Source organism: Fundulus heteroclitus, chromosome 3 (assembly GCF_011125445.2).
Source record: "Fundulus heteroclitus isolate FHET01 chromosome 3, MU-UCD_Fhet_4.1, whole genome shotgun sequence".
Classification (NCBI taxonomy): domain Eukaryota; kingdom Metazoa; phylum Chordata; class Actinopteri; order Cyprinodontiformes; family Fundulidae; genus Fundulus; species Fundulus heteroclitus.
This window is the reverse complement of record NC_046363.1, coordinates 31,092,634-31,114,960: the sequence shown is the minus strand read 5'-3', so window position 1 is coordinate 31,114,960 and position 22,327 is coordinate 31,092,634. Positions and strand designations below refer to the sequence as shown.

The 22,327-nt window shown below is 37.5% G+C and overlaps 1 protein-coding gene across 6 annotated transcripts in view; it reads right to left on the bottom strand.

Annotated features, from left to right (window-relative positions):
* The window catches only part of arhgef1b (Rho guanine nucleotide exchange factor (GEF) 1b), an 81,460-nt gene that overhangs the window by 35,304 nt on the left and 23,829 nt on the right, over positions 1-22,327 (bottom strand). Inside the window, exons 2-12 of one of the 6 annotated variants that reach the window (XM_036135185.1) lie at positions 17,806-17,892; positions 17,585-17,701; positions 14,978-15,076; positions 10,754-10,796; positions 10,506-10,611; positions 8,858-8,998; positions 4,948-4,977; positions 2,153-2,255; positions 1,963-2,026; positions 1,684-1,710; positions 1,105-1,290 (exon numbers count right to left, since the gene is read on the bottom strand). In XM_036135185.1, coding sequence (XP_035991078.1) covers positions 1,105-1,290; positions 1,684-1,710; positions 1,963-2,026; positions 2,153-2,255; positions 4,948-4,977; positions 8,858-8,998; positions 10,506-10,611; positions 10,754-10,796; positions 14,978-15,076; positions 17,585-17,701; positions 17,806-17,856 — 967 coding nt within the window. In that variant the 5' untranslated portion in view covers positions 17,857-17,892. Of the gene's footprint in view, positions 1-1,104; positions 1,291-1,683; positions 1,711-1,956; positions 2,027-2,152; positions 2,256-4,947; positions 4,978-5,067; positions 6,047-8,857; positions 8,999-10,505; positions 10,612-10,753; positions 10,797-14,977; positions 15,077-17,584; positions 17,702-17,805; positions 17,893-22,327 lie in introns of those variants that run through there. The other 5 variants (XM_021308297.2, XM_036135184.1, XM_036135183.1 and 2 more) reach the window with 5 other exon arrangements.

Here is a 22,327-nt window from a genome sequence, read left to right as displayed (position 1 = left end):
CTGCTACTCCTTTGGAGTTACCATTTGGTATCCTTACAGATTCCCTGATAAATGCTCTAATTCTCCACCTGCCAATTTAGGTGTACAATCATGAATGGTGGAGGTTTTACACCACTGTGCGTTACACACACACAATGGATGGAGTGGTGATCAACAATGCTGTTGGAGCTAATGTTTTACCGTACAAGGTAGAGCTTAAAAAGAAAATCTCCGATTTTATTAGACCAACTTTGATCAATGGATTTTTTTTCGTCCTTTTTGTTTCACAAAAAGAAATTAAAGAAATTATTTTAAAAACTTGCTTTTATGTCAAGCATTTTGTCTGGGAGTGTACCTGAATTTAAAGTGCAGCTAAATACAAGCTGTGAAACAGGCTTATAAAACAAGATGCCGTTGTAAACAATGAAAATATGACAAAATGTTTGCTACTAGTGGTGTTACACAATGAGCCAAAACAGGCTTCACTTCACTTGTGTAACTTCAAACTAACTTTAAAAATATAAGTAAATTATTAAATTAAAGTGCCTTGTATTATGGTAAAAAAATAAATAAATTCAGCATTGCATGCCGTTCTCTTCATGGAAGCCCAATGAGTGCATTGGCGAAATGAAATCCAGATTTTCCGAAAATTTTATCTAAAAGAAAAAACTTGTAAATTTGAATTAATTTATCAATTTATCGCCTCGCTCAAATACAAGTTGAGTGGCATAACAATTGGGAAATGACAACAAAGGAATGGCCAAGAAATGTCTATTTATATTCAGATTGAATTTCATGTATGTGGACTCTATTTAGCAATTACTACTGAAAGCAGTGGTTTCCACTACATCCTACTTTGAGGCACCAGCCTAATTGAGGCTGAATGCAAATCTACACAAAACTTCTTAGAATTTTATTTGTACAAAAAAAAAAAAAAATTAAATACAGTGAAATCCATGCATCTGTTTCCTTTCATTTCCACTATCAGATTAAATCCAAATAAGATATATTCAAATGTGTGGTTGTAATGTAAGCTAAATAAAAAAAGGTGAAGGTTTGCAGGGCACTACAGTTGTCACGGTTATAGTTTTCAGTGTCAACATAAAATACAATTCACAGTTTTACCATCATTCGGAGTGAGCTCTGTGTTGTTGCTGGTGGTAATCGGGTTGCTGCTTAAAGGTCCAGGGGACTCCACGTTAGGCACCGAGGGTGAGCTTTCAGGTTTTTTGATGGAAGGAACTGGAGTTTCTGTCAACGAGCCTCGGGCAGAACCCCCTTTAATTTCCTTTCCCTTGACATCTTTATCCACTGCAGGACAAGAAATGGACATCTTTATGAAAATTGAACAACTATGATGCGGCTGCAAAAAGCCATAAACCAAAAGCACCCCGGTCAGGTTAACAAAAAAAAAAAAAAGGAAAAGACTATGGAGACAGGCAAAGAGGAAGTTTGGTGCAATCATGGTTCCTGCTTACGGTGAGATTGTTAGTTTGACACAAGTGAGCATCTTAAATCCTCCGTGTGAGCTTCCACAGGACACCACAACTAAATATCCACTCAAACAAACTCAGGTGAATAACGAGACACCCACACCCTCTGGTTTGATTTAGAACATGCAGACATGCGGATGCATTGATTAGTAGGGATGCCATTAATATACAGATACAGTAACAGGGGAGGTGGACTCTGAACAAAGAGTACCTTCATTATCTTTTAGTTTGACTTCCACTGCAACAGGAAAGAAGGGCAAGACATGTTCTTATATGCAGACCGTTCATAAAAATGAATAGGTAAAAGTACTAACTATGAAAAATGAAAGAAAATATTGTCTAATGTCTCTAATGCAAGAGTTTGAACACATATTTAACATATATTCTTTTCATATAATTTGAAATGTACATTTTAAATGTTTAAAATAAAGATATTTAGACATTACATAAAAAATGTGCAAAAGGAAAAAAAAAAGTATTTTACTACTGCCTCCAATCCAGTTAGGAACATGGAACCCCCTATTACTCTTGGGCTTTGGAGGATCATGATTCTTCTGCAAACATAAAGATAACAGACAAGATTGTAAGCAGATAAAATTTAATTTAGGCCGCATCATATTATTTTATTCTATATAAAGATACAAGGATGTCTCCCTTCTGCATGGACGAGGATGCCTCACCTTAATCCACGGGAAGCCTCTTTTCGACTTCTTACTATCGCCTGCCCTGTTTTTAACTTCGAGGTGCTTCATGTAGCCAGCTACTGCAGAGAAGATGGCTTGGCTGCGAGAGAAGTTAAGGACAGGTGTTATTTAAAAAGTTAAAAACGAATACATTTTCTAAAAATTGACCTTCCTCCGGGATGCATATAACAGTAAAGCTACAGGTACCTGGGCACAGTGGTGGACAATAAACTGACATTTGAACCCCGGGCCGATGCTGTGTGCAGAAAAGCCCACCAGAGGATGCACTTTCTCTGAAAATTGGCAAGCTCAATTGTGTTTTTGTTGAAATCTTTTAGCTGGTTTACTGACTCTTCTCACTTTTTTCCTTTTTTTTTTTTTGATGGTTTGGTTTGCTGATTCTAAACAAAATTGTAAGCGCTTGTAAAGCATTACCAAAGAACGCTGATAGATCATACGTACAAGCGATTAATTTTATGGACCAACTCAAGTCCAGATCAGTCTTAATGAATCCCACCCATCCCTAGATTTACAGTCTAAGCTCCTTCCTTCAGGTAGGAAATACACCATATCAAGGTGTATGGTCATTGGCTTTATAAACAAATTGTAGAAATAAATGTCCTGATCTAAGGTTGTTATAATATCGCTGCACTTAAACTTAAAATGACTTGTCTTATCAATGTGTGATGGGTTGTGTGATTGTTGCTACTACTACTCGTTAGGAAATCAAAGGCTAACAGAACCACGGCAAAGTTACTAATTTTTATTCGTTTGAGCTTTCTGTCATTGTAAATGCTGGATTTTGGGATAGTGGCGGTCTCTCGAAAGAGTTGAGGTGTGGGTCTGGGTTCACATACAGAGGCTGTTGTTTCTAGTTTATAACGCCATCTATGCTAATCATTAAAATGTGATGCCATGTCTGGATCTGCTGTGGCGTAGCTGGCAAAATAATGTTCAATAACATCCAAATAATGTCCATTTACCAATAAATCTTTTTGCATAAGTATTAAGTGGAGCACTATAGCCCAAGCAAATATGCTCCCTTGGTGAAAGTAAATCTGTTGGGCTCTCTTTGGCACTAAGAAAGCAAATCTCATGGCTACATTGCCAGACAGGCAAAAAAAATTAAATAAATAAGATGCCATTGTCAGTTTAAAGTAACTATCCTCTCTCTATGGAAAGCTGTTTTGGTATTCACTTAAATTATATATATTAATATTTTTTGACAAAATGTTTATTTATTTTTAGCTCTTGATACTAAAGCATTGATTTCTGCTTCATTTAAAAAAAATTAACTTTTAAAGTAGTTAGACGTTCTTAACATAACTAGAGCCGTCTTGATCAATAATGTTAAATGATGCTAAGGTATCAGTGTTTTCAAAAAGAGAAAACGTACATTTTTAGCTGCTTTAAACCTTTTTGCACATTACTCTTATTATGTTACTCTTGAGTTATTTTAATATGAATACACAAAATAATGGAAAACATCTTAGTATATTTTCTGAGGGCATTCATAGGCATTATCCATGAACATCTAAAAATAAAGATCAGTGTAGACTGCCTGAGTTGGCTTCTCATTGATTGACAGCTGTTCAAAACTCCTCTAAAGGCGACTCTCTAATTGTTTGCCACCAGATGTTCCAAATTCCACTAAATGTGAAATGAAAACCTGTTCCGGCTTTACTTTTTGAATTATTGAACATCCGCTGATGTTTATGAAATGTCTCATCCTGCTAAATAAACAGCAGCTAGAATTTTTAACACTGTTCATTAGATGCCAGGTAGAGCTAGAAAGCATCATTATTGACCAAAATGGCTTTCCATATTTCTCACACATGACGTTGCCTTTGCTTACAATATAAATAGTTAACATAAAGAAACAATCTGAAACTGGTTAATAAAAGTTTTTCAAGATAAATCAGAATGATCAGAAAAGGGTATTAGCAAAGCTTTACCAAAAACTGGATACCGCACACAAAACTCTTGAGCAGCAGCTCTTTTTCATGGTCTCGACAAAGTTTGTTCACAAACTTTACCCACTTGACTAAAGAATGAGATGGCAACTTCTTTTGTACCTTAAAGTATATAATAATGTAAGAGCAGAGTATCTATCATACTTGAAATAAATTTGATGAAATTTGGCAAGGAGGGAAAAAAATGCAAAAGGGGGTAAAAATAAGGATGGAAAAGAAATAAATGGACAGCAGGGATGCAAAAAGTTCTTTTTTTCCTCCAGAGGAGGAGCTAAGAAAAGTGGGAAGAAAAGAAAATATGACCTACATGGAGGGACGGAGGAGGAGTTGAGGAGATATTTGAGAAAAGGAGGAGTGCAGGGGAGGAACACACAACTGAAGAGCTTCATATTAGAAACCAACACAAAGCTGTAAAGCGTATCATCCCTGGAGTACAATAAACAATAAAGCAACTCAAAGCAAAGGACTCAGGACAAAAACATGTAAAAGCATGCAGAGCATTTTTAAATGTATGTGCTTTGTCAAACACTAAATGCAAAACAGAAATAAACATAAGAGTGTGTAAGAAGAGATCATAAAAGATTAATATATATATATATGAAAGCAGTGAGATTTTGGAGAATAAAAGCATCAACTTTCAGTTTACTCATCTGCAGGAGTAACTTAGACATTTAGACATTTGGTGGGTTTGAATGTATATGCAAAAATCTTGTGGTTTAGCCCCACCCAGGATAAGCATGCAGAGATGAAGCACATTAAAACAAAAACAGCGAGGAAAACATTTCAAAATCAAGAAGCTTAAATAAGAGTGTAACTCACCATTTTTCCTCATCCGGGACAAAAGTAAGTCTAAAACAGGAGAGAGAAAACGGATTTCAATGACTTGTCGAGTGAAGAGGGAAAAAGAAACCACAGTTATTCATAGAGCACCGAGCTTACCTCTTCTTTTTAAGTAGCATTTTTCCCTTCGCTTGCTCGACTGATTATCAGTTCTGTTTTGGGTCGGTGGAATTTAAAGTGACTAAGCTTTTCGTGCTGCAACTCAACGCTGGCTATCTGGTTGTTGTGTTCAGGAGTAAAGCTTTTGATCATATTCTAAAGTTTGCACACGAAAAAAAAAAAAAAAAGAGGACCACCAAAAATAAAAATAAAATAAAAATAAAAGATCAAAAATGTGAAATGAAAAGCATCCAAAATTTTGATAATGCCTCTTCTAATACTTCAAAAACTCAACTTGTACATCCAAAACCAATGCAAAGCAAAAGTATTGTCTCCTAACTATCTGCTGCCGTTTCTTCTCCTGCAGAGAGTCTGCACAAAAAGGAAATCTGGAATCCAAAATGCTCCAACACAGCGGAAACGGTCTATTTAACCATGTTTTTGTCTGATGCAACATGCAGGCAAGACAGTAGACATTCAATCCTTGTGTTTTCGGACGAACATAAGGAATGGGAGGGGTTTCCCTGGGATTTCCCTGCATTATCCAATCAAATGTCTAGTCCACCTAGTTTGCATCCCCGCAGAGACCAATGAGCAACAAATGGGGTGAGGTCACTGTGCTGTGGTCAAGGCAGAGGGGTTTGTGTGTGTGTGCGGAGGGTGATCGGGTGCAGGATTGTAGCGGGGAGAGGGACAGAGAGACGACTGTTAGAAGGAGTGAATAGAGTGAGGGTGACTGGATCGTTTGAAGACAGACACCCAACATTGCTGGGGCTGAATTAAAACGTGGTTGATGTCTTGGCAGGTTTGCCGACATCCACTATCGCGGTGACTGTTTTCACAGGGCGACAGCAGAGTGTGAACACTGCATCTACTGTCATTTCTACTTCCTTCTCCATTCTCCTAACAGGATGAAGTCAAACAATCCCCTGCCCTCTCCGTGGCCCACTTCCCCTCCCCGTCTGACCTGCTTCATGAACAGGATGAAAAACAGTCGATGGCTGTGGGGTCAAAGCCAACTTTCAGCTGGGATCTGCAGCTTCCTTTTTTTTCCTACTGTGCTCATCGCAGACGCTGTGCTGCGCTGATAATCTTCTGAATCTTTTTACTCCCTCTCTCTAGTTTTGCATGAGAGCCACCCCCCCCCCTCCCTAAAAGAACTGGCATAACTCCAGGGAGAGCCCTCCTGCCAACGTGGCACTGCTGCCTCCATCTTTTCCTCTCTGCCTTCTCACGCTGTTTTGTTGCGCTTCCGTCGCTGATCTCTTGCAGACACTCTCACCCAGACTGCTTCTATTTCCTGCTTGTTGCTCGATTCCCCTCTGTGCTTTCAGTGAAATGTATTGCATACGTGCATAAATGTAATACACAGCTGGTACTGCTATTAATTCACATTCAGGAATGTTAAAAAATGTGGGGGTTATTAATAGAAACTGAAAATAAAAAAAATCACATTTCACTATTAAACACCGAGCAGCTTAAATGACTAGGCATGGGTGGCTATAAGGTCATTTCAGGATTTTGCAGGTCAGGATATAAATAAATAAAAATGAAAATAGATAGCCATTTCCGGCTTTATTCCCTGACCTTCCTTACTTCCGTACAATTTGTTTCTTACCACCTTCCTTCCTTTTTTCTTGCATCTCTCCTGCTTTCCTCCCTCAGGTGCCAAATGACTTTCTTCCTTCCTTGTGCCATTACTTCTTCCCCTCCTCATCTTTCCTTCCTTCTTTTCTTCTATCCTTGTGTCCTGCCTCTCTTCTTTATGTCCTTCCATCCTTGTGTCCTTCCTTCCTGCTTTGTGACTCTTCCATTAATTTTCTTACCAGGGTGCTTCCTTGCTACTTTCCTTTTTAGTGGCTGTGTCTATTCATGTTGCATTAGAACACGATTACTTGAACATTTAAAAATATTGGATATGTATGTTTCCTTGTACCATTAAAAATTACCAAAAATGTCAAAGACATAAACCCTGCCAAACTGAATCCCTGCCAAACTGAATTCAATAATCTGAACTTGTTCAGATTATTGAACGTGTTTGCCGTTAGGTTGTTTCCAGAGTAACCCTGGGAGTTTAAGCAGCTGATATTTGCTGGTAAATAAGCCAGACTACCTGCTGGGTGGGGTCTGCTCTTCAAGCTCCTGGCTTGTCAACTTAAGTCATAAAAGAGCAAGTAGTCGCGTTTCCATCAACATTTTTTAATGCAGATTTTGAAGTATCGTAATAAAAGGGGTTGATGGAAACAACAAAATTCGAATTAACTCACCAAATTTAGCCAAAAATGGTTATTATGCTCACTTGTGGTGGTTTTTGACTTTTTCAAATAACAGTAAATGCGCTAAAGAGGGGACGGAAACACATTTGTCGAATCAGTTCTGGCGTAGTGAACGTTTATTTCACATCAGCTGTTTCTGCTGCCGGTGTCCTCCCGGATATTCCCATAATGCTGGAAAACGGGTCTGGAAGCAACAACAGGTACGTGTGGACCAACGAAGAAACGCGAGTATTTTTCTAAGTCTCATCCGTAATTGAAAACCCCCCAAAAAAACTCACATTCATTAATTAAAGCCTCGTTCCATTACTGATCTGTGGTCCGCGCTAATTAGCGACATCTACCTCTTGTTTATTACAGCCAACGTCAACGTATGACGACATTATGCTGTGCGTCTCCAGGTTAATTCGCTACAAACATTGGAAACGCGTCTGATGAGCATTTTCTTTTTTGCTACATTTTAAAAGTTCGCTTAGAATTCACACGAGAATTGGATGGAAACACAGCTAGTGTCTTTAATGGTGGGAAATAAGTCTTCTAGCCACTGGACTGGCAGTGTAGAGCAACATGTGGGGGAGGGGCATAAAACTGGTCAGTTAAGTCTATTTTTCTTGGCATTTCATTAAAAAGGAATCCAAACTCTAAGAGCACTTTTGGGAACATTTTTTGCAGCTTTGAAATAAATATTTTTAAAAGCTTGTTGCACCTTTAAAGTGGTAACCAGCCCATGATTCCATTTAATTAAAATTACTCAAAAGTTACATTTATTAAGAATAAACTAGAATAAATTAACAAAGAATGCAGTTCTGATTAAAACAGCACTTCCTGCAGACGTAAACCCCTCTCTACAATGAGAGCATCTTAAATCAAACATTAGGTGCAAACTGGAGTAAAAAAACAACCCAAACATTCACCAAGTGTGCATCCTTAAACAGTAAAGATGTAACCGACTTCTCAAAGCAATCATCACTCCTGCTACACTGTATATTTCAGTATAGAAGACAGACTGTATTAAACATCGGCTGTAATGAACTGGCCGTATTTCAAGCTGAGCTGCTACAGATTTGAGTCATTAGAGGATTAGCTGGTTATTCCATCATTTAGGACTGCATGTGTCACACATTTTAGCTGCTTATCACAACAAGAACCAGCTGGTAGAAATTTCAGCCCCATGAACAGAGCTATAAACTATTACATTTTGATTTAATAATAAGTAAACTCACTGTTAAAGAAATTATCAGTTACCACATTATTCTGCCTCTGTGCATCCAGATGCAGGTTTTAAGATGTGAGTAAACGCGTTTGGCAAGAAACCCAACTTTCAAATGTCTTAAAAATACTTGGGGGGGGGGGGTAAAAACACAACAACAACTAAAACACAATTTTCACTCATAGATTAAAGGAATGTTTTGGTCACATCTATCAAAAAATGAGCCTCAACTGTTTGTCTTTGCAGAATGTGAATAAGACCTCAGCCTGTGAAGTAACTCCTAAAAAGGAAAGAAAACTGCACTCACTGGGAATCATACAACTTCTCCAGCAGATTCTCAGCCACAGACTTCTCCTTCATGTCCATCGGGACGCGGTCAGTGGGATAGTGATTCTCAACATCCATCACCTGCTCCTCGCTTAGGGTCATACCCATCATCCTCTTTTGCCTGTGTAAGACAAAGAGGGGCAGACTGTTAAGGGAGAACATTCCCACAAATAACGGGGAATGCTGTTAGTTTTACTCAAAAACAGACACTGGTGCACCAAAGTCTGCTTTTAATTGTTTTATTAAACTTGGCTAAATATAGGATGTATTTTTAAAGAAAGAATGGCCAAAGTCATGTTCTTAATGCTGAAAATACATAAAAAAAATGTCTATGCATTTCAACCAAGCCCAAAAGAATTTTGCAAACTGGATGCCTTTCTTTTAAAAAACCCAAACAACCAAAGTCCTTTTCAAGTTTTGGATCTACAATGATGTACACATCCTGTTCTTAAATAAAAAAATAATACTTTCAATGGAAATATTTCATGCTTGGTTTAATTTTTAAGGCTGGTAAAACAATTTGCTGATTTCCATCTGATTTTAGTTTACGAAAAATTATATTTTCTTGGCCTGCAAGTACTCTTGACTTGACAATTTTGGCCCATGTGACAAAAAGTAGTTTTATTACTTGGGCCGTTTTGTTTTTATAGTTTCAATGTCAATGTTTTCACGCAAAGAAAGAAAATTCTCAGAAATCTTACTGAACTGATTACAAAAAAAACAAATCAGTCACACAGATATTTCTATATGATGTGTAAACGCTGATTAAAATCATAATAAAAATGTGAAAACAACTAAAGCTCTAATGTGGAATTTTGGATAAAGTAGTATTTAAATTTAAGGTCTAGTTTTTAAATGAAACTGAGTTTCTCAAAATGATGGTTGATAAATTATGTGAGAGTTTAATTGTAACCCTAATATACATTTATAGAAAACAGACAAATGAGTACTGTTACAATGAATATTTTTCGTTTATGTCTTAAGAAAAAGGTTTGGATGGAAATTAAAAATGTAAAAGCATTATTGATTAAGGATGAAATAGGATGCACCTAATGTCTCACCCCTTCGCTGTAAAGCTGACGACTCAATGGGTCATAACTTTACCAGTTCATTGAAGAAAATTATACCTGAGCCAACTAATCTGCATATACAGCACTGCATCTAAATATTTCAGATAAACTAGTTTCAGTTTCAGACAAATATAAAACCAGTAAATACAAAACGCTCTTAAAATGATGATTCCATTTATTAGGGTGGAAAAAAATCTCTTCAAACTTGGCTGTAAGCTAAAACGTAACTGTTCCCCAAACTTTATAACCGGTTGTGCCACCCTAGGCAACAACAGCTGTCACCAAGAGCTTTCCACAGCACTTTATGTTCAGATTTTACAGTAAAAAGGTATAAAAGTAGAACAAGTGTCCCATAATGCTGCTGTGTTTGTGACACACGTTTGACTTGGGTGATTCAAGTGTGAGCATCCCGCTAGGAGTCAATAACCTGGAAACTCCCTCTGAAACCGTCAAACCTGAGGATGCTCGGTGGGTTGGAGGTAAAAAGTCTCTGAAATCCAAAAAAGAAGTCTAGCTGCCTTCAGTTCACTGACCGAGTTCAACCTGTGAGAACTTCACCTGAAATCTTCCAGCTGCTTGGCGACTTCTGAAGCTTGAAATGCCTGAACATCTGCGGCAAAACGCCTTTGGGTATCATCTGACAGCAATTCTGGGCGATACCGGTCTTGGAAAAGGAAGAAAAGGAATAATAATAATTATAATAATAAATAAATAAATAAATAACACTCACAGAAAGGAAACAAACCACCAACAACACATTTATTACAGGTAAATATATATACACACTATTAAAAAATATCACCTACCCAACTCAGCAGTAATATTAGGTGGAACTGATACTCTGAGAATCTGTAAGGTACACCAGAAGAAGAACTGTTACTGAGAAACACATAAAAAGGATGTTTATAACATATTAAATACATTTACACTATTAAGTAAATTCTAAACATTTGCCTTTTTTGCACAAACCTACATAATTTTAAAGGCTCTTAAAATAGCCCTACACCCTACAATGTTTTTTTTCACAAACCTGTGAAATGTTGGCTTTATCTCTGTTTAATATTGACCGAGTGTGTGTGCTTTTGCAAACCTAAGGTTCGATTTAAATAATTTTAGGCCCTGGTAAAGATCAAATGATTTCCATGTTAAAGCTCTAGAACTGACAGTGTATTTTTCTATTTACCTCAACTATGCACCACTACCTTTTCTAAAAGAATAGGGGGGTTTAAGGTAAAACTATAAGTTGCAGTTGCTGTCTTTTTCCACCAGGGGTCATTTCAACATCAACAATAAAAACAAAATACCAGAGGAAGAAACAAAAGGATGTCTGTAAAAAAAGAGCTCCAAAGCTCTAAAAATAACCATATAGTCCAACTTTGAGTCTGTAGAATCACAACAGAGCTGCTTTTATTTATTTATTTTCTTAAAGTGAGACCTATGACGGATAATTCGTCCTGTGGGGTTTTTCCCATGATCTCGACAGGAAGTTGAGGGGTTGAGGACAGACCGAGACGGAGAGAGAGAGAGAGAGAGCACAGCAGAGCTGACAGACATGGACAGTGTGAGAAATGTTTGAGAAGCAGGTGCAGAGGAGAAGTCAGAAAGAAGGCAGCTTTTAAACAGACCTGCAGATTTGTGATTTATTTTTGACTCGATCATTTCAGTGTTTTGGCTTGAGGTCCCAGAGTTTCGTACAGAAATGCTTTGGTCTGCCTTGAAGTCACTGTGAGCTGTAAACGATCTATTTTAAGTTTTGAGAAGCAGGTGTTTCAGAAAAATTTCAGAAAGGCCAGGTGTGCAGGGAGGACAGACGCATGAAAACATAAAGATACCGAAGGGCGCTGCTTTGATTGAGAACAGAGAGAGCAAACAGAGATGACACACAGCCGCGCACAAGCAAACAAACTCATGGCCACGCTATGTTCTTCTCTCTTATCAGAGCAGGATATTACAGGTGCATTTAAATAAGTTTGCACAATATTGAAAAGTTCTTCTGTTTTAACGACTCATTTCAAAGTCACAGATTCATGGATAGAAATATCTCAAGCGTTTCTGCTTGCTTGGATGATTATGGCTCACAGCTAGAGACAAATCAAAGCTCTTATTTGACAGAGGATTAGAATATTAAATAAGAAAAATAAAAAGAACAGAGTCGGCCCGTGCCAGGTCCTTCTGGAAAATGAAATTGCACTGAAGCTTGCGAGCAGAGGGAAGCATGAAGTGCTTTAAAATTTTCCTGGTAGACAGCTGTGCTGACTTTGGAATGGATGAAACGCGGTGGCCCAACACCAAAAGATGACACGGCATCCTAAATCATCCCTGACTGTGGAAACTTCACGCTGGATCTCTAGCTACTGTGATTCTATCATTTCTACTCTGATTTCCAAGTGAAACGGAAAACTTATTTTAAAGCGCTTTGGGCATTGTCTCCTGTTCAGGAGCGGCTTTACACAAGCAATGCAACAGTTGTGCCCCGTGTCCTGGGTACGTCTGAGTTGTGCCTCTTAAAGCACTGACTCAAGGTTCTTGTAAGGCCCCCTTACAAGAACCTTGTATGGGCTCTTTTCCATTACAAAATCCTGTAGTTATGCCCTGTCGCTTGTTCACCTTTTTCCTTCCACTCTACTTTCTGCTAACACATTTGGAAACAAAACTGTGAAATGGTCGCTTTTTCAGCAATGACCATGTTGAATGTAAGCTCCTCTGGATGATATTAATGATTAATGGAAACTGGCAACTTCCCTAGAGTTGTAAGCTACTCTGCATAGTGCATCTATATCATAGGAGTTCAAGGTTTACCATTTATTGGCTAATATAAATTAATTATTGAGTGAATTATTCTGAATCAATGAGGGCGGGGGTCTAGAAATGTAGCCCCCCCCATATTTATGCTTATTTGTTATAAGCATAAATATGCTTATAACAAATTCCCACATAGCCCTTTTTCTTATGGACAAAAGAACAGGCACAATAAAATAAAAGAACATAATTGTAATGTTGTGTGTGTGTATATATATATATATATATATATATATATATATATATATATATATATATATATATATATATATATATATATATAGAGAGAGAGAGAGAGAGAGAGAGAGAGAGAGAGAGAGAGAGAGATAGATAGATAGATAAGATATATATATATATATATATATATATAGATAGATATGATATATATATATATATATATATATATATATATATATATATATATATAGAGATAGATATATAGATACATATATAGAAATATAGACAGACAGAGAGACAGAGAGAGAGAGGTGGTTTTGTTTTGTTATAGGAATGATTGAAACACAGTAGGGGAAGCCAAGTATATTCAAAAGGCAACACATGTACAAGGAAATCCAAGGCGCTTCAAAGGACATCAAAGGGAAGACAAAAAGAAAGTATCACCAGAACCTAACTTAGGCCTTAATAGTTCGGCCAATTTCAGACCATGAACACTCGTTTGAAGAAAATGAAAGCATTACAGCACCGTTTAAACCAAAGTTAGCCGTTCTTGTTTGTTTGCTTAATGTTATGGGAAATACCTGGATTGTTATCTTCTGAATGAATCTTATGCATACACTCTGCAATGTCCAAAGTTTATGTAACACTACCTTGTTACACAAACTTTGATTTCTACTATTAACCAACAAGGTACGTTTGGAGTACCTGTCAAACAGCTTAAAATGGCTCAATCAAAATAATAAAAAGGAAAATAAAACAGATCTGGTGTTCACAGGTCATGTTCACCCAGACAGACTGGTTTGAAATAACAGGTTTCTGCTCTGTTTCAATAATCAACACTGCTCCAACGTATGTCTGTATGTAATGTTTTCTGGGCTCACTTTTTGCATCTAATTTGATATTGTTTGTTTGTGCTGTTATCTTTAGAGCTCCTCAGTAATATGATATTAATATTAATGAGAAAAGGGAAACTTCCACTGTAAGTCAAGAGAGAAACTACTTAATAATTTCCTTATGATTTAATGTAGCCAGCAGCAGATAATTAAAGCAATTGATTTTCTGATCCATGTTAATGTGACCTTCTATAAAAGCAGAAGTTTACAAGTGCACAATGCCAAGAAGGAAAGTCACAAGCAAGGACTGCAGAGAAGCAATTGCTGCTGCCAAGCAATCTGGGAAAAGCCATTTTGGATTAGACCTCGCTTCGTTAACCTTTCTTGACAGAGAACTGAATTTTCATGTGACTGTTAATGCCACTCCCTAATATGCAGAGTGAACTCTTTCACCCTCTTAAATAGGCTTAGGCTGCTTGCAGGGCATAATGACTTTGTATCACTCTCCTACTACTCTCCAATTTTGCATGTTTTATATTATTTTCAATTCTGTTTTTCTCTTCATAGTAGCTACATCTGGCCTGGTGTTCTGTTTAGCTGTACTGTCCTAGAGGAAGCCTTCAGCTGGGCTACTGCTGCCAACAACTTTATGTTCTCCAATACATTTGGCCACGTCTTCCATTGTTTAACCCTGTTTATCGCAGAGACATAGCAATTGGTTGACATTTTACTGCATCTAACTACATGTGCTCTCTTTCACCCTTTAGACGTGAAAACTCGCTCACAGCTCATCTGCTTAGCTGTGTTTGTCTCCTAGATGAAGCCACTAAAGGAGCTAGAAATGTCATTGTAATTTCACTACTCTGTCACATAGAAAGTATTCCTGGATCGGTGCTTCTGTGCTCTTTGTGTGTGTGTGCGCTCTATCTTCCTAATCCCCCAGTCGGTCGCAGCAAAAGGCTGTTAAATTTCCTAAGAGGTAAAACTTTTTAACCAATCTGTCTGTTAGGTTCGATAGAATTGATTTTGAAAAACGCCTTCAGTGGAGGGGCTGTGAATTGCCACAATATAAAGTACACTTTGGGTCAGTCACTATATTATTTTTTCATTTTAATTTCCTGAGTTATCTATGCAAATCTTTATCATTAAATGACATTTCTGCAGTGTTCCCTATTAATGTTTTATACTTTTATAAAAACAATAGTATAGCGTTTTACTTACTGCACCCTTATCCATGAAGTTGTTGTAGAAGTCTGGAAACTGTTTCTTGGTATCTCTAGAATTGAGGTTCTTCACGATGTCAGCATGGAGATAACACAACTTTGAAGGAGATAAAAAGTTTACGATTACAAAACAAAGCCCTTTAGTTTCCCATCTCCAACAGTTGTCAATTCAGGAAGCCATTTTAATATTTATCAGAAATCCTTAAAAAGCACTAACGATCAAACCACAAGTGTCAGATTTAACAAAAACCTTTGCACTTTTTTTGTCAGAATGCTACTGATGGTGGTGGGTTGGAAGTCATGGCTGTGAAAGGTTGAGACTCTATAATGGAGAAAATACATTCATCAAATCATAGCTAACTGTGACAGTGATTCCTTATTGTTGTTAAAAAATGCTATTTCTTTACAATCTTTAGGATTTGCTGCTTTGGCGTCTTTCAGCTTGGACTACAAAATCTCCGCGAAGAAAAATAAAAATGGCAGATTTGAGAGCTGATTAGCCAGAAGTTCACGACCTTGTTTACCCTAAAACAAGAAATCCCTTTCTTTTTATGCATAACAATTCAAAGGAACTAATCCTGTCAATCTGAAAGGTGAGAAACATTCTTAACATTGAAAAGAGTGTTCATCAGTCTTTATGCAATTTAGGAAAATGTGCTCCTTCAGAATCTAATTCCTAAATGTATGGCTGATTCACTGAGCTAAACCTGCCTCCTTGTAGCAGATTTTCACAGTATGAAAGGGTCAAAGGTGAATGAGCACAGCACTTACACTTTGCAGTTCATTCAAGTTAAAAAAAAAATAGGGTAAAAGGTAAAAAGTTAATTCAAAGCACATTTTAGGCATTAATGGATTAATTTTAGGGGGGATTATAAAGAGGTACTTTGAAACAGCAAGAAAAAATACATTTTAAGAGTGCAGAGAGTAATTACACCCATTAAGCATAACAGTACCAATACAAACATAATTGCTAAATGAAAGTCACAAAGGAGGAATTAGCCCCTAATATCCAAAGACAGAGCATCTTTATTGGGGAGTAAAGCATTTTTTTTTCCCACAGTAACTCCGAATAAGCAGAGAAAACCTGCTCTATGGAGGGTATTTCTGCGTTTAGCCTGCAGTGTAAATTCCTCTACACTCTTGGAATGAAAAGGTGAGGCAGAGGGGCATTCAGCTGACCGCACTTTACAGATTTGGTGTTGGATATTTCTGAGGTCTTTAGACGGCTGTCAGAAAAAGGAAAACATGATAAATAAATTTAAAAAACGAGCAACAGGACAAGAGATGTGACAGTAAAAGTATTTTTTTTTTTGTTTTAAAGATTAATGAAGAAAGTTTAACTTTTAATTATTTGCCAATAACTGCTCTTAAAAAGTAAATATTAAACTGTTTCACATTGCAGAACATATAGAGTGTAAACCAGATGTTTAAATACACTACAGAAAGATTAATTCCTCCTCCTTACTATCTGACATCAAATCAGACTAAACTACAGGGTTCTCTCCAGTGGATTTCAGCGCAATGGACCATTATGCTGTCAAAGTTACGCTGAAATTAGACAGCTATGATGATTTTTAACAAGAGGAAGGGTCAGTAAGACATGAAACAGTATGACATGGATGTTTGAGAACAACATAGAAAAGCAAGTAAAGCTCTTGAACGTGAGCCAGCGCAGCTATAAACCTCCTGACCAACATGCGCTAACGCTAACTGTTATTAGCTTCGAGCTGCACGACGCAACGCTCCGCTGTGGGAATGCATCCAGAGAATATGTTACGCATAACTGTTACTCACTATTTTCTTATCCAGATCCTTCCTCTGGCTTTTGTTCTTGAGCGCTTTTGTTATTCAAAGAGAAAGTTTTTTTATTTTTTCAATTAGAATATTTTGAACAAAAAAGGCATAAAAATGTTTTAGGCCTTTTGAATCACTTTTCATTTGGACAGTGTTTTTTAACAGTGTTCAGAGCTACAGTTTGGAGCCAACATATTTGGACTTGGATGAAATTACTCACAGTCATACAGAAGCAAAGCAAGGGTGATTCATTTGGGGGAATGTATTATACACCACTGGCCCCAACTCTAATCTATCCCCTCATTTCCTGTCTGTGTTTGCACAAACCGAACGTCTAACTCTAAACCTGAAAACCTTAAAGGAAATCCTGGACATTATTAAGAAGAATACGCATAAATGTGGGAAGAGTGATGAAAAAAAAAAAAAAGAAGAGTGAAAAAAAGAAGAGTGATGGAAAAACTGCATACAAGTAACCCTACACTGCAAAAAGGAAACTAAAAGTAAGCAAAACTTTCTTGAAAGGAGTGCATTTGTCCTAGAGCAAGTAAATAAGATTATCTGCCAATGGAATGAATATTGTGACCCCTAAAATAAGATAATTAGATATACTGCACTTTAAATAAAATGATAGAGATGAGTTGTTCCTATTTATGTGCAAAAATCTTATTCCACTGGCAGATCTTTTAAACTTCCCTGTTCAAAACAAGGACAATGCACTCCTTTCAAGAAACTTTTGCTCACTTTAAGTTCCCTTTATGCAGTGTATGGCCCTCCAAACTCCCCTAAAGAAGGGAAGATGTCAGGTTCTCACCAAGGGAGCAGGGTCGAACTGAAGAATGACGTGTTGCATGAAGACCAGCAGGTGAGTTGGCCGTCTCTTCAGCAGCTCAATGCTGTCGAAGCAGACGCATTTGTCATCTGATGACTGCTGTGTGCAAAGCAACACCGACAAGAAAACGACGCAGAGTGAGAAACACAAGTTAAACGTAACGATAAAGTGTGATTCGGCTATTTCTGTCCCGCTTTACTCACGTCCACTAGTTCATTCTCAAAGTCCTCATCTTCAGCCCCGATGATGCTCATGGCTGGCTTAGAGCGCTGAGCTCCAAAGAAACCCTGCTACGGAGAGACAGCGGGAGAAAGGGGGATAAAACACAATTAGCAAATACTATAAATAGTATACATTTTTAGAGCTAGCCCAGACTCATTTGACTCAATAGATCCTTGCTAAGCAGAGGGGAACAGATAAAGAGAAAAATGTACTAGGACTTGGCTTAAATAAACATTTATTCTAATAATAATTTTTAAACCTAAAAAGATTAAGCATCATTGAATTTTAAAGACACCCACAGCTTGAATGCTACGACCGTTAGGTAAGTTGCTGAGCTCAGGGGGGGAACAAGTTTCGACTTCGACTACAGCAAGTTCTTACTCAATCTACGACTCAACACAGAGGTCCTTCATGGACGGCATGATGTAACCTCCCCGACCTAAAAATGGCACAGAGTTAATCTGAAAAGAAAGGTTCAGGCCAGACCTCGCCTTTGAAATCAATGAATAGGAGGGGGGGGGGGGGGGGACACTTCAGAACAGATGAGAAAACCTGACTCCACCCTTTACACCCTGCACCACTTCCCCTTCTCCAAAAAACACACAAACAAAACACAGCTTCTGTATTCAGTCCTCTGAAGGCCGCAGACCCAGAGCCGCCAGCGGGGAACACCCAAACACGCAGGAAAAAGGTTAACTGTGCAACACTGTGGGACAACAGTGGACACAGAGTAAGAGTGGGTGATGCTGTAATGAGGGGGGAGACTATGTACACACTGCAAAAACGGATCTAAAAATAAGTATAATGTTCTTAGAGTTAGTGTATTTATCCTTGATTTGAGCAGGTAAATAATATCATCAGCCAATGGAATGAGTATTTTGACCCCTAAAATAAGATATTTAGACATCCTGCACTTGAAATAAGATGACGGAGATGAGTTGTTCCTATTTTAAGTGCAAACATCTTATTCCATTGGCGAATCACCTTATTGACCTGCTCAAATCAAGGACAAATGCATTCATTTTAAAGAATATTTTACTTATTTCTAGTTCCGTTTTTGCAGTGCAGTAACAGATTCTGTTGTCAGACTTTGAACTGTATTGATCTAACAATGCTCCAATCACAGGTGACCAGAGTAAATGCAGTTTTCATTCATTAAGCAATAATAATAATAATAAAAAAAACAACAACTATCAAACCTACTTGTCTCTAAAAGAAAATGTAAAAAAATATTCGGCCCAACTGCTCTCAAGCATTTGCAAATACTGGCAATGAGTCTTTAACGTCACTGCAGAGGAATTATAGTGAACTCTTTTGAAGTATCGATGTAATTTCGCCACAATGGAGCGTTTTCCAGCAGCATCAGCAGCAGCAGCAGCAGCATCTCCGTCGGATTTGAGCCCAGAGCTTGATTAAGACACTTCAAAACATTTTTTTTTTTTGTCGAGTTGTTCATAGGCGGACTTGCTTGTACGCTTTGGGTCATTCTGCTGTTGCATAACCTGAGAATGTTTCAGCTCAAAGTCACAAGCTGATGACAGGACGTTTTGGTACAGAACAGAATACACGGACCCGCCAGCGACAGCAAGTCATCCAGGTCCTGAAAGAGCAAAGCGGCCCCCGACCATCACACACCACCACCATGTTTGACAGAAAGGGCCTTTTTATTTAATGCTGCTGGTTTAACTCGACACACACACACACACACACCTTCAAACCGTTTCACCCTTAGCCTCACCAGTTCATGAAATATTTTTGTTGGTGCTCATCAATCATCAAGGCGTCTTTTGGCCTAGATGAGACACGCGTTTGTGTTCTCTTTGATCAACAGAGATATTTGCCTGACAACATCTCCCCAGGGATGTTTTTTTTTTTATTCTTTTTTTGCCCAATCTCTCCATGATTGCTGAATCACACACACTAATGTGCTTTACAAGTTGTTCTGGATGATGGATGAGCAATCAAGGATGAGCAATCCTGGAGTAACTTTATCACAATGACCACACCTGGGAAGGTGCGTCACACTTCCAGGTATCATTTTATCGTTAGAGCTGCACGATTTTGCCCAAAATTGAAATTGCGATACAATTCAACCATAACTGAGATTGTGATTTAATACTGACTTTTATCTGCATTAACCACAAGCAATCAAAATGGCCTTTAGATAAAGATGTCTGTAAACAAGGACTATTTAAAACAATTTTTTTTATGTTTTTATTAATCAGAATATTATTATTCAACAGGATATTTTGTTGAGTTGGACATCAATCCTTGTTGAACATAAAGTCCAAAGTGCAACCAACAAACAAGTCTATGTACTAACCATTTTGACCGGTACTTAATGCTACATTGAAATTGTTAAGTATTGATTATATAAACTCTAAAACAGATCATAAAACTACATTATCTCACTGCTGCAACCATCTCTTCCCTTCCATGTGGAGGCAAACCCACTTTAAACACATTACTGACACCTAAAGAACGTGTCTTTTCCATTAAATGTTACATAGACAAAAACTGCAGACCTTTGCAATTTGGAAATTACGTTTTTTTAAATTGTGATTAGATTGCAATTGCAATTAGATGTCCAGATCTCGTTATTGTGATAAATTTCTCATCATGATAAAATTTTGGATTTATCTTAACTATAAATTCCAACTAGTGGTGTCTGAAAACCTTCAAAACTGCCCATATTATCAAGATTGTTATTTTTGCTATTTTCTCCACTCTTGGTTTGTTGAGAGCATCAATAAATATCTAAATTCAATAATACAATTAAATGCAGTTACTGTGTGCTGTTAGGTAACATAAAATGAAACGCATTTTAAATGTTGTTTTAATATTACATTTTAAACGTTTTCTAGGGATAGGATTTGTGCTTATTGAGCTATAATTGGCTATGTTTACATGCACAAAATTTCACAATCAGATTGAAATGTATTCGGATTAAAAACCAAAAATAACTGGATGCTACTATTTATATTGGCACACAATCAATTAATCTGATCATGATGTGTTTATATGCTTTGTTCAGAATAAAACCACTTCAACATGCGCAGTCATTGAATTTTCCCCCCGAAATAAATAAATAAATAAATAAAAACCACAGAAGATGAAAAACTTCCGTCTTTGCTAAACAACAAAAATAGTAAACAAAAAGCGCCAAGGCCGGACTTGCACCATGTTCTAATTATGGCTGAGTCGTTGCTGAATAAAATAATAATTTTGAGCTCTTTTAATGTTTCGAACAGAAAGGCTGTATCGGGAGCCCTGATCGTTTTGTTTTGTCGGGCGAACATGTGCATGAGGGTCAGTTTGCCTCATTGGGAATAACTTGATCCTGAGAGGCGTTTGCATGCATGTCGATCGGATTATCAATCAGCATAAACCTCCTCTCTCATTCGCAATACAATTTCATTCTGATTGATCTTAATCTGGTCACAATATTTCGATCGCCGTGTTTATATGACATTTTATTCCGATCGGCCCTTTATTCTGATTACTGTTGTCCACGTAAACGTAGCTGGTGACATGCAGACACAGCCAGTTACCTGAAAAAAAACAAAAACGCAAAAACTTGTAAACAGTCTTTTATCGTCACTTTTATCGTTATCACAAGTTAACCAGAATATATGATGATAAAGTTTAAAGTCCATATCGCCTACCCCTAGTTCCAGGTTTACTTCATTCGTCAGTAATGGCTCTCAGTGTGGATGGCAGGGGTCTCAAAACCTTAGAAACGGCTTTGTAATCATCTTCAGACTGATAAACGTGTTTCTCCTCTCTTCTTAAACGTCTTTATATCTGGGCACATGGTTTTGGTTTTTGAGCTCTGGTATTAATCAGGTTCGGTTGTGGCAAGTGAAATTGACCCAAAAACTTAATCACAACCGTTTTCAAACAATACGGCACATTATGAAAAATGTTGATTAAATTAAGCCTTTCCAATTTTATGAGATTATAGCTCTGCATGCAACATTTTAAGTGAAACAAAAATTCTTCACAACAAAAAAACATTGACAATTTAATGACCGCAGCACCCGGTAAAAAAAACATGCTGCATTATGCTGAAAATGCCTAAATATCTGAGGATTTTCCACTTGCATACTTTTACTTTTAACAGCCGCCAAATCTTTTAACCTGACAATAACTCAATTTATTCTTTTCTTTGCTCATTGTCATGCAACTACTATAACTCACTGAACCCAGAAAGGTTTCCTCTGACTGAAATCGTATCAACAAACAGGTTTATCTCTTAGGTATGTATCCAGAAGAAAACAAAGGCCATAACCTACAACCGTCAGTCGATTTGCATCGCTCAACTTCCTCAATATCAAAATGATAGAGTTCAGTTTATTGTTTCGGAGGCCCAGCAACTGAACTCACTGATGCACTCTCTGCCTTCTAAGGGGATGGGGCTTATCCAAGAGATTAGGTAACCTGTCCTGTGGGCTGATGAATAAAAACTGGTCGTTCTTGTTGGAAGTCACGAACGCTGCAGCC